General features: G+C 32.2%; 1 protein-coding gene across 4 annotated transcripts in view; it reads left to right on the forward strand.

The window, feature by feature from the left end:
• The window catches only part of LOC129954224 (protein strawberry notch), a 69,401-nt gene that overhangs the window by 50,399 nt on the left and 5,655 nt on the right, over positions 1–13,347 (forward strand). For 2 of the 4 annotated variants that reach the window (XM_056067986.1, XM_056067987.1), the window contains exons 3-4: positions 9,621–9,950; positions 10,290–10,466. In XM_056067986.1, the coding sequence (XP_055923961.1) occupies positions 9,621–9,950; positions 10,290–10,466 (507 nt within the window). The remainder of the gene's footprint in view (positions 1–9,620; positions 9,951–10,289; positions 10,467–13,347) is intronic. The other 2 variants (XM_056067988.1, XM_056067989.1) reach the window with 2 other exon arrangements.

Consider the following 13,347-nt stretch of genomic DNA (forward strand, 5'->3'; position numbering starts at 1 on the left):
GTGTAAATGCACAGTTCAGAGAGTCGACTACAAATCCAGGTGCTGCGAATTGCCAATTTGTCGGCGTTATTTCAGGATTTAAAAGATCCTTGAAATGGGAAAGCATTACATTTGAAGACAGTTTTATGTGGATAGTAAAGGGCTTTCCATTCAGCCAGTTTCCAAAAATCAGCGGAGTTTTTACAAGATACTTACCGGACTGCTTGCTTTTCTGCGTATAACTTTCTTTTAATGAATATGATTTAAAATCATGAAAAATTAATATAAATACAAACCAGCATGGTGTTCAAATATGCGTTTCGCCCGATGTAATGGTTGGGCTCATCAGAAGATGATCATTACACCTTGTCTTGACGCATTTTCTCGAATAAATCGAGAATACATATAATAGAGCTACTGTGAATTATATGGTTGCGAAACGCATATTTCAACACCATGCTGGTTTGTTTTTAAATTCATTTTTCATGATCTTAAATCATATTTATTAAATTAAACGGTGTTCAGGAAATAACAATTCGACTGTCAACAGTCAAACATTTCATCTTCAACTTTCTTTTAGTCTTTGATTTCAGAACCCTTACACCAATGTGCACCGCTATTTCTTCTTAAATCCTTCCCTTTTTTTTCTAAAACTCGTAGTATGTTAAAAAAAGACAAATATATAAGGGGTATTAATAACCCCCTTGAGTGTCGTAAATTATTAAACAAAACAAAAACAGATAAATTGTTCATCTTCAATATGTTTATCTTTTATAATATCCTTGAACCACAGAAGCAAGTTCGATGGATTCAGTCTTGCATTTTATTATTAGGTATAATTTATAAATTAATAGATATGAGTAATAATGACTAATGATAAGTGTTGTTGATGTTGAGTTTTGACTTGACATGAGATGGGAAATGGGAGAATTTCAGCAAAATTTCCAGGGGAAATTTCTCTTTTTGTTCCCTAACAAATTTCTCTTAGTTCTTTTTTTCTGTTTATTTTTTTTCTCTTCCAAAATCTAAAATATCTATGAAATAGAACTTTTACTCTCCCAAAACTGAAGGCTCCTCGTCCTCAGGCAGTCAGGCCTCCCCTCGCCTTCACTTCTTTTGTGTGTTTACGTTTTACGAATATTATGAAATATAAAAAATCTTTCATCAAAACACGAAATATATTTTAGAAAAGAGGAACCCAGGTTCAGGTACTGCCTATCTGTTCTGGCTCCTTGTTTCTATATGTACAAATAAAAAATGTGTTTCTTTGTCTCTTTCTCTTATCAACTGAAGTCAACTCATTTAATTTTCACCAGATATGCAAATGAGACTATGCAAAAGCAAAAACAAAAACAAAAAGAAAAAAAGGGAAGAGAATAATAATAATACCTATCAAACCAAATAAAATTGTAGGTATGTCAAAAATGCCGGCATTTCACCAAAACAAAAATAACACGTGGTCTGGTTTGGTCTCGTCTGGCATGGTCAGCATCTGTCAAAAGTTTTGTTTTTATTTTCTGTTTCATTAGATTTTCAAAGCAAACAGTTTTTGGGCGGTGCTGTTGCTGTCCATGGTGCAGAGGCATAGGTAGAGGCAGACTCATATAGACTGACCTGACCATGTGGAGGTGGTTGAAAAAAATGTGACTTTTTGATACAACCGGAATCAAGACCACGAGGTTTTGGATATTGATTAAATCTATGTAGGGTATGTTATGGAGGTACATACTTTACTTATAGCTATTTGTTTAATTAATTGGAATTCACGTTTTGTTTATTTTTCATTTACAGTAGATTAGACTTGAAGCAGGTGTTTTTTTAGCCCAATAATGTTTTATTTGTTGAACAAGAGCACCTATTGCAGCACGTTTATGCTTACCACGTGCTTACTTCTAGATTAACTATTGGATTTTCAATTTACCTACACGTTAATTAAATTATAATTAACTATGAACTGTACATATCTATCTCTACAAAAATATTCAAATGTACTTTGTTGCGTATTGAAATTAAATGGGTCAGCATTTTTGTGTTTTTTGAAAGGCGTTCAAAGATAATAATTGAATTAATACAAAGAAAAAGTGAGAACAGATAAATGGTGAGTGTCTTTCTTTCAAAGTTTAAAAGTCTGGATGAAGAGTCAAATATTCGACTGACTTCAAGGTTGCATGCCTACTAAGTGCTATTTACTTTTTCTTTGAATAGATATGGTATCATTTATAAACAAATAGTTATAAACAATTAAAGTCATTTGAAGAAAAATAGAACACTGCAGATCTTTCAATTGGGCTAAATTGCAAAACTGAAAAGAGGATGGGATGAGAGCCCTATTGTTAATATCCCAATGATGCCCTTGACAAATTGCTATTGATATTTTTATTTGTAGCCAAATTATGGTTCATAGAATTTCAAAAGGTTTTGGGGCAAAATACTAGATGGGTCATAATACTGTTGCCAATGTTCTGTAATTAGGGGGTTTACATGGACGAGCATGCCCGACAACATAGCTCGACAACCATCGATGCTCGATCATTAAAACGCTGAAACAACTGCTTGGCCAACATGCTGGATGGATTTCAAAAATGTTTGAAAGCCTGAAGGCTCGTCCAACCGCGACAACATGTTTTTTTTCATTCGTTAAATTATTGCGGGCAGATAACACGGTCACGATAAGCGAAAAAATGGCAACAATACCCAATAATTGCGAGTTTTGGAAAGAATTTTTTGAGCTATACAAAAGTATTGAACTATAAAAAGTGAAATTTATAAAAACAAACATTTAAAGCTAAAAGGATACGTTTTTGGAAAAATATAAGGAAATAGACCTTAGTGGCAGCTTAGAGACAAAAAAAATAAACTCAATTCGCGCCTGTTTTCGCCGGTAATTAAATAAAGTAAAAACTCGCCTAACAAATGGGTAAATTCACAAACGTCAAATTTGTTGGTAGTGGTTAGGCATCACTGCTTTTTTGCGATGCTGATCGTTGCTGAGCTGATTACGATGCAATGCTGATTGACAAAAAGTTTTACGTTTAAAAACAACTTTTGCTCTATGACGGATGTGATACTAATAACAACTCGCATTGGAATTATAATCTTGAGCCACACATTTTATCTCCTTTAGAACTTTTCTCCACAATACTGACTTTGATTTTCTGCGGGCAATAAATTCACCTTCATATTTTAATGTATTAGTTGTTTAATTTGTGCGCTTGAAAATTAAACCCTGAAATTTATCAAATTAATTAATTTATAAAAAATCTAGAATTTGACTAAATACTTTTCCCGGCATTTTTGCTCCAAATCGCGTCGCAGCAACAACTTATCAAGAAATTTCTTGATGTTTTGTTTATATTTGCGCACCAATTTATCGAACTTTGCAATAATGAACAATTGACATTTTAGGTGATGTCAATTATTTGCGTTTATGAACGTGCTACAAGGATGATCGCAAATCATCTCTGCAGTGATGCTTTTGTGAATTTACACAATGTTTGCCAGTTGTACAATTATGGAAGTGCTTTAGGAGCGTTGGGAAATTGACAAAAGGCATGCAAGGCGTTTGGAAAGGAAGTATTTTCGACTGAACGACTAGGGAGTTCAACTCCTTATAACAGGTCCACTGAATCTTCCTTGCCTGAACGACGCACGTCAAATCTTTATTGCAGACATACTGAATCGCCGTTACCTTAACGTCGGCGCACTTCAACTCTGTTTTCAAGTGACACAGATTCGCTCTTGACGGAAACAGTTTAGAGAGATGTAAGAAGGAACTGAAAGTTCTTATCAGACCAATCTAATCTTTTCTTCTCAAATATGCACCAGAACTTATAGTCGAAAGCCAACACCCAAATAAAACTAACAATTTCGACTTAACGCAACTAACCACACTTGCAAGAACTTTAATCCGATACAGAATTTTCATAAATTAACAAATACTGTGAGCGTCAAAAGAAAGTGCACAGCTATTAACTGCATTTTCGCAACCCTGTTTAAGCAAGTAGGTTCGTTATTTTAGTAAAATACTCATTTATTTTTTTAAGATAGTTTATTTTAAATGAATTGCCATATAAAACTTAACAGAAATTAATAACGTAAAAAAACAATACAAGTGTCTTTCTGTTTGAAATGTTCCTCTTTCGGATCTACTTATCCAGATACTCCCACAAATGCTCGATGGGGTTTAAGTCTGGCGATTGCGGACGGTGATCCAGTTGCTTGTAAAGTAACCATTCCTTGACTATTTTCGATTTGTGCTTGGGGTGTTGTCTTGCTGGAAGATCCATGAATCACTTAAACTCAATTCCGCAACACTACTTGGCAAATTGTCTCTTAAAATATTGAGATAATCGTCTTTTCTCATTGTATTGTCAATAAAGACGAGGTTCCCAACTCCAGATGATGCTATACATCCCTAGACCATTACTGAACCGCCTCCGTGCTTTTGTTGTTGAATTTAAATTTTTGTGTGCATATTCTGTTTTTTTTTTTCGTTCTTCATATTTCCGTGGTTTTCTGGAACCTAAAAACTCAAATTTGCTCTCGTCACTAAAGAAAACCTTTCCCCAGAATGAAAAACTTTCTTTTTGATATTTCTTGGCAAAAAAAAGTCTTCGCTCCCTTTTTTTTTTAGAAATGTATAGCTTTTTGTGAGGAACTCTCGCTTCTATGGAGGGTCCGCCTAATAGTGCTTGCACCTACGTTGACTCCAGAAGATTGCGTAATGTTTTCGGCAATTTTAGCTGCACTAGACCCGAGATTTTTTCGCACTTCCCTGACTAAAGCACGTTCATCACTTACGGATAAACTTTTTTGCCTTCCGGAACGGGGTCGATCTTTTACATTTTTGAACTTTTGAAATTTGTCCATAATTTTGTTCATCGTGTTATGGCATTTGCCATGGCTGTTTTGGCTATTTCGTGGTAAGATTTTACTTCCTTTCTTAATTTTATAATAAGTTGTACAGTATGAGTGGCAAGTTGTATACTTTTTCTGAAACATATTTTTTATTTTATTTGCAACTTCATTATTTTCTATTAAGTTTTATAAACTACTTTCAAAAATAACATAAGTATTTTTCTAAAAGATCGAATCCTCTTGATTTAATAGTTTTGTAAAAATGCAATTCAATGCTGTACACTTGCTTTTGACACAGTTGTATTTAAATAAAAACAAAATTTAGGTACGTATGTACTTACTTTAATAATATTCTTTAATACTTTGCATGTTTCAATTATAAAAATACAAAAAGTTGATTTACGTGTTGATAAAAAAGAATAGCTACGCCCAGTTGCCAAAAACCTTTGAGTAGAAAATAGCCGTTCATTTGCAGAGGTAGAATATCTCGTCTGTATTTTTTTTCTTTTTATATATGTAAGGCTTCACTATAGCCAATAGCTCCTCATATACGGCTGCATCCATACGCAAAAAATTTGTAAGGCCAATGAAGATGTAACTTTGAGCGCGTTCATCAAATTTGTATGGTTGTATTTTTTTCTCACCTTAATCCATTTTTTTTTACCCATAAACGTTTTTTCACTTTTCCTTTATTTTTTGTTCTTATTCTTCGTCTTCAAGAATCTCATTCATAATTAACACTGCCAAAATCATTTTCGCCATCCTGCGTCTTTTTGTTTTGAAAATTTTAAAATACTGAAGCTCGACACAATCAGTATTAATGTAAATACAAAGTTGTGCGTACAATTATTTTTGCCATCGAGCCATGTTGTCGAGCATGTTCGTCCATGTAAGGCGCCAGTTGTAAGTATCATTAAAAGCGCTCCGGAAAAATTTTTGAATCGATATTTGATGGGGTTTCCCTTTGATTACGAATGAAAATTATGTACTGATCGATCGGAAATCACACAAAGAATTTTTTGAGGAAAAAAAGTGTGATTGCGCATTAATTGTTCTTCTCTAATAATTTATTTTTCTATTTTCCGGACGAAAATGCATTTTCCTGAACAGCTGATACTTTTATGTTCAAAAGTGAAACGAATCGTTCCAGTCATTTGTGATCTAATTTCACACAATTCCAATCACAGCAAAAGTTTTTCAGTTGATTTCAATCAGGAATTTTTTTTCAATGACAGAAATTTTGAATGACAGCTATAAACGACCTGCCAAAAAATTCCTATCTTTGTTTTCAATAAAACCATTGATAGCTATAACTGGTACCTAAACTCCCCTATTCGATCATGTGAAATGAAATTCCGATTTCGAAAACTTCAAAAATGTTTCGAATTGTCAAAATTTAGACTTTTTTCCAAATTTGGTTCGTTGCTAAAGGGAAATTGCTTGGGCTTAAGAAAATGGATTCAATATTATTGTCAATTTTAAGAGAAAAGGAAGCCGATTTCTAAAGAAAAAATTAGACACATTTTGATTGAGAAATTAAATATTGATTTACAATAGATCGATGTACCTGACATAAAGTAAATATAAAGCTATGCGAATATACATATGTATGTAGATATTATCAGTTTGGGCAAGATATCTCAGGCGAGAAGACAAAATATTGTAACGGATTTTTTAAGAACAGTAAAAGACAAGACTATGGAGGGGGGTTTATCTCCCCCCGGCGGGAAGGACAATTTAAAAAATGGAAAAAATAGTTAACAAAATAACGGTAATACTTGCAATTACCTATTATACATTTTTTTAAAGACAACATTTTGTTTTATTAGCCAGTTTTTAAATAAAGTCAAAACTATAAATAGTTTTTGAAAAAAAATAATTTTAAACTCAAAATTTGGATAAAAAAAAAAGTTAAACAAATGTTAAAACGCTAATTTTTCAATAATTCAGGACTATCTAACATTTTTTTTATTTTAGAATTTATTGCTCTTATTTGTTTTTGAAAAAAACTAAACAGTGGAGGATTGTATATTTTTCAGTTTTTGAGAAAATTGAAAGTTAAAAAACTAACTATTTTACTTAAATTATTTTTTTCATTTACGTAGCCATGTTTAGTAAATCATATAGTTTTGAAAAATTACACTTTAAACCTTTTTCTTAGGAAAGGTATCATCTTTACGGTTTTTTTAAAGTAATATTATATACATATGTATATTAGTTTATTAGTGAAGATAATTTGTCTATTTGTTTATCTTTAGATTTTTGATTATGAAATTTCGTAAAGAATATCAAAGTGGACAATGGAGTTCTTGTTTGAACTTGAACTTTTTGTACTTACTTCTTACAGTTTTACTTAGTGTGGAACAAATCAGACGAATTTCAATAGGCGATATGCATCAGTGTGTATGTTAACGTCTGCTGTGTACTTCATAATATTGGAACGAATTCATTCTAGAATGCAATATAAAGAAAGGAATACCCAAGACAAACTTGCAGATATCTATGCATGCTGACGAAATCTTTCTAGAAGGGGAAATCAATAGGAGAGATTTTATAGTATTAAAAATATTTTGTTCTGATTGCAACAAAATAATAAATAAAAAGAAAAAAACACCATATTTATAAATAAGTTTTATAAATAAAGAAAATTTAACAAAACTTATTAATTAAAATAATTACATTGAGATCATTGAAATTTTACTTTTCCAAATTAAGCTTCATCTTCTCTATGACGCTTTTTTTTATTTCAATCTTTTCAGAACATAGTTTTAATGACATTGCAAAGTTTATCAATATCCCTGTAAGTCCTTTTAAGAATGGCCTTATTCTTCTTCCCAATGTCGATGGATTCAATCATATTTAATTTTATAGTCTTTAAAACTACGCTTTTGTCTTTAGTTTATTTAAAAATGTTTTCTTCTTAATTTTTGTTTGTGCTTCGAATCCTTTAAAGATGTTCCAACAGTAAAATATCCCTTTAATACCATCAACAACAATGTAGTTACCCGAAAGCTTTGCAATTCCACCTTCTACGTAAGAAATTGAAAGGACATTATTTTCACCACCACCTAGCTACCCGTTGAGATTTTCTGTCGGACCATACCTGCAAGATGTTTTGAGCAATTAACAAACTATTTAATGGACTGTATAATTATTATACTTTCTTTTATGCAGAAGCATCTTTTTTTCCAGTCCCTCCAGGCCAACAATAACTCGGTGTGACAGTTGTCTCCACTCAAAAAACTTCTAGCAAAATTAGGATTTTCTTCTATTTATTTTAGGAAAGCCTTTTCTTGGCGCATGTTCTTATACTTTAATAATGGCACTTTGCACTAAAAAATGCCATAAGTGATTTGATTGCGTTCAGAAAATGAAACAAAACGAAAGGCTGAACATCGTATTTCTTTTTCGAAGTTCCAATTTACAATAGTAATTTTTTTCAAAATAAGTTAAATTTAGAAAATAGGCGTGAATTTAAAATTAAAATTACTGTATGTCAAAATCTGTATTTCGAAACTCTGTATTTAAAAGTGCTGTAAATATTATAAAAAAAAAAAAATCGTTTTAATAATGTAAAATATTTGCAAAGTGTCATTTTTCTTTTTACTCCAAATCTACAGCATTTCGATATACAATATTTTGCAAAACAGTTCAACAACAGTTTAAGTTCAGTAAAATCTATCATAAGAATTTTTTTAGTAACACTACAGTGCAAAACATTTTAAGGCAGTAAAATGTATTAATTTTCTTTAAATAAACGTAAATTTTGTATGTTCCTTTAAAGTTTTCAAGTGTCTTTTTTTATTAAAAAGATTATTATAATTACTTTTTGTTTTTCTTTAATTTTACAGTGTTTTGAAATATAGAATTTAAGGCATTCAGAATTGTGACCAAATAGAAGATTCATACGGAATCATACAGAATTCTGAAAAACAGTATTTCTGCTCTCCTTCAAAAGATATGCGATACAAATTTATGTTTAAGCTGTTTTCCGTCGAAATATTCCAGACGTTAAGTTAATTTAGAAATCAGTTTTGTGTTCAATAATAATACAATTCAAATAGTCTACAGAAAATTCTCCTTTTTTTGGCATCTTATTTGTTAAGAAGAGAGACTTATCAACGTAATGTTATGAGTATATAATTAATTCGATAAATGTAAATATTTGTGAACTTAATTCTTGAGACCAACCAATATTTTGAATTGTTTGTTTTGGTAAAAAAAGACAACAATGGATTTTTTGAAGTTCCTTTTTAAAAATCTTTATATAATAATGATCAGTACGAAAATATTATTTAAAGTTGATATCTCTGTTGGTTTTTGAGACAAGGAGGAAGAAAACAAGTGTGGAACTTCTCATGAAAGTTTATTTTTTGACTCCAGGACCAGACCCAACAAACTTATTTTCGATTAGGTACTCCATAGCTAATCCTTTGCTTGTCCAAAATGTCATTTCACATTTGACAAAAACATGATCTTCAATTAATTAGTGAGTCGTTTAATTGTAATTGGAATTGTAGATTCCGAATAAAATACAACTATTGAATTTGAAACTAATCTCTGGGCTTAAAGAATGAGTAATTTTATCTAAAAATACGAATCCCTTTATAAGCTTTATAGTGTTTGTTAAACTTTATAATATTTCTTCCTATTAAGTGCTAAATTGTACAATCGTTGGTCTTTTTTTGTTAAAAAAAAATAGTAATAAATGTATTAGTTTATTATATTTTGTATCTACTTTAATAATAAATCTTTATTAATTTATAAAAATTTGTGTCTTTCAGGTGGCGGTCGTGATCTGCAGACAGCTGTTACATATGCAAAAAATAGCTCTCACAATAACAAAAACTCCTTGCTGATTTCATCGTCAAATCAATCATCAACAACACAATCGGCGAGTTCAACAAACAAAGCAATGGCTCAAAGTGTCAATACAAAAAATAACACAGGTAAATTACAACCTGCACAACAAATGCAAAATGTTAAACAACTCCAACAACAACAACAACATCAACAACAACAACAAAAACTATCATCGTTGTCCCAACTTCAGGCAGGAATCAATCCATCTGCATCTGGGTTTGATGCTCTAAAACAGCAAACAATGCCCCAAAGTAGGTCTATTAGAAGAAGAAATTCTGTTCTCCCCTATTTCCTTCCCTAAAGAAAACCTACATAGTCCTTGGTTTTTGTTTTTTTTTTCAAAATTATTTTCTTTTAGTTGTAATTGATTTTCAGTCTTTTTTCCACTTTTAAATCTCCCCCTTTGCTTGTTTAACAAAATAATATCCCTAGCTTGGCTCGATGCAAGTTGGGTTTTAGATCCTTTATTTTCAAAAGCTTCTAACTGTCAAAATTTTGCATACGAATCCTAACTTGCGTTGAAATGAGCCTACTCTAAATTATCTTTATTCAAGAATTTTAAAAAAGAAATACAAACAAATTATATCTAGCCGGAATTTCATATCTTGGTGGTGGACTATTAGGCAATGCCGCCGGTGGAAGTAGTAGCACTGGCGGTAGTGTTGCCGGGATTAACATGAACTCGGCCCAATTGATGAACATGGGATATGGCAGCGGGCTGCCAGCGTATTATCAAAGCAATTCTATGGCGTCTATATTGGCGCAGAGTAAGTCGAGTAATGTTCATATAGTTGCACGAAAAAAGCAACTTAAAAGTTTTGTTTTTCTTTTTTATTATAATTTTTTTTTTTTTCATTCCAATGATTCGTTTCTTGGGTCAAATTAATTTTAGTAGAATTTTTAGCCTTGAAAACGTTTTAATTTTTGATAAAAATTTTGATTTGTAGATGAATTGCTTATGTTTAAAGTAGATAGATTGTTTATTTTTAAAGCCTTGTTTAAATCTATATTCTTTTAAAGGAAAGTGACAATTTTTGGAAAATTGACAAGTGAGTTATTGGGCTTCATTGGACTGCACTTGCAGTCAACTTCATTCTCTGAACTTAAATTAAGACCAAGGCAGTAAGTTAGTTTTTTCAGATGTCAATAATTTCAAACAAGAAACTTTACTTCATTAACCTTGCCTTCAGTTTATCGGGAAAAAAGGTCCAAAAAACCACTATAGTCTTAAAAACAAGTTGTCACGAGCTGTATTTTTTATTGCAAAGAAACATTACTTAAACCTTTATTAAATTTAAAAATGAACTCTTACAAAAAATATTTGGCCAGTTTATATTTCTTAGATTTCTGAGAATATTCTCAGACGGATTGACGGAGCTGGAGAATGAAATTTCAAGACAATTCACTATTCATTTTCACCTCGCTACTAAATAAGCTTTACATTTCTTTTCATCCTTTTTAAAATGCTCGTAAAGAAAGAAACATTCTTTTCTCAGATTTCTGACAGTAAAATTAAGATTGGGCCAATCAAATGGAATTGTTTAAAAAATAAATAAACCACAAGGTAATAAGGTTCGACTTTTATTTTAATGAAAAAACAACTCAACAAAAAAATAGTTTAAAGGGTTTCAAAGATTTTGGCTCTCCAGCTAACGCAATTTGTTTTGTTACCTTCTACAAGCCATTTTGTATAAGTTTAACAAAAAAATTTCAAAATTGTAGAATATGCCTTAACCTGTTTCTAACTAAACAGCTGGAAAATTCTTTATGAATAGCAGCTGTTAACTTTAGACTCCAGTTCAAATAGACTCGGGTTCGGGTCGGGTTCAAGTTCCATGGCATGGTCTCAACAAGCTTCACGTAGTCGTTAGATCTCTTTTTGCCTATGAAATTACTCATAACCAAAACAAATGAATTCCAAAACTTTTGCCAAACAAAATAGGCAACATAGCAAAATAGGGTGTCCGCAAAAATCTATCTATCAACGCTCTCAAAGATGTCCCCTGAATACTTTCCATTTGTTGCAACGTTTGTTTTTTTTGTTGAAATTTTTAAAACATGTTGCAGGATCTCTTTGGTCCAATTTTTTCTTCGCTTCAGCTTTTATCAATTCAAAAAAATATCCACAAAGTGGTATCTTGAGCGAATAGCCAGAAATCATATAGTGCTTAGTGTTGTGAAACGACATTTTTTCAAGATTTTGTCGTGATTTCTAATTGTGGGGGCACTAATCAAGTTTTCACTTTTCAAAAAGTTTCTCACTGATCCTTCCGATATTCTAACAAGGATAGATAAATCTTAAACTGTAGCTCATCTGATTGTTTTGGTGGTCATCGTGACCGTGTCTCATCTTCAACACTTTCTTAACACTCCTACAAATATTTTTTTTAAGCTTTCTGCAACATTTTCAACGTTTCGGTAGTAAAAATCTCATTCCACACACAATATTTAATGGAACTGCATTGTTTAATAGTTTTAGACATTATGAAAAACAAACATTTCACGTTAAGACGACTCTTCTCTGACAGGAACTACTGCCTCGATCGACAAAAACAAATTTTAAAAAAGTAGCCAAGTTCTTCTGTATACACAAAATCTGAATAATAAATCTGCCGGGAAATGGAATGAGATCTGAAAATACGCCAAGCCATAAATTTACCAAAGTTTAAAATTAATGTATTTTCGAAAGATTAGTCAAATCGATGTACAAACGCTCTACTATTTACTTCGAATTTAGTTTTTACTGACCTTAACTCAAAAACGATTCCTTGGCTGAATTTTAAAGTTACCACTTTGTCACTTTTATCATCATATACATACATTCCACGAAACGTTTTGAACACTTCCTGTGGACCTATTTACCAAACCTTGAGTGTTTGTTCACTCTTATCGCGCGGTCTCATAGAAAAACCGTTTTCCTATTTAAACCTTATTTAAAAAAGTTGGTGGATACAGCGCCCCTAAATGTATGTATACCCTTCTGCAACTCAGAACCTTTTTGGCTACGGAGCTAAAATCGCCTTGTCTAAAACCTTTTTTGACATCAAATGCATCGGTAATATCTCTTCCGCCCTTAATAGAGCAGCGCGCATTCTCCATCGTCATTCTGCACAAACGGACAGGGATGCTAAAACTAGACATTGCTCTGTAGAGCTCTTCCCTATAGATGCTGTCATACGCGGCTTTAAAATCGATAAAGAGGTGGTGGGTGTCGATTTGAAGCTCCTGTGTTTTTTCCAAGATCTGCCGTAGTCGATAGTGGACTTTCCTGGTCTGAAGCCACACTGGTAAAGACCTATCAGGTTGTTGATGAACGGCTTAAGGCGTTCACATAATACGGCAGAAAGGATCATGTATGCAATGTTAAGGAGACTAATGCCTCTGTAGTTAGCGCAATTTAAAGGGTCTCCTTTTTTATGTATCGGGCAAACTATGCTGAGATTCCACTCATCGGGTATGCTTTCTTCCGACCATAGTGCAGAATTGTTGATCGCGTCGCCTAGGTTGAGTGGTTCTATCTTCCTTATAGCGGAATTCCGTTCGTCATCGCCTTTATATAATTTGGAGAAGTGGTCTTTCCATATTCTCAACAAAAACTGTGGTTCTACGATGTTCCCCTGATCGTCCTTACAGGTTTCAGTTTGTGGC

Source organism: Eupeodes corollae, chromosome 1 (genome assembly GCF_945859685.1).
Source record: "Eupeodes corollae chromosome 1, idEupCoro1.1, whole genome shotgun sequence".
Taxonomy (NCBI): Eukaryota; Metazoa; Arthropoda; class Insecta; order Diptera; family Syrphidae; genus Eupeodes; species Eupeodes corollae.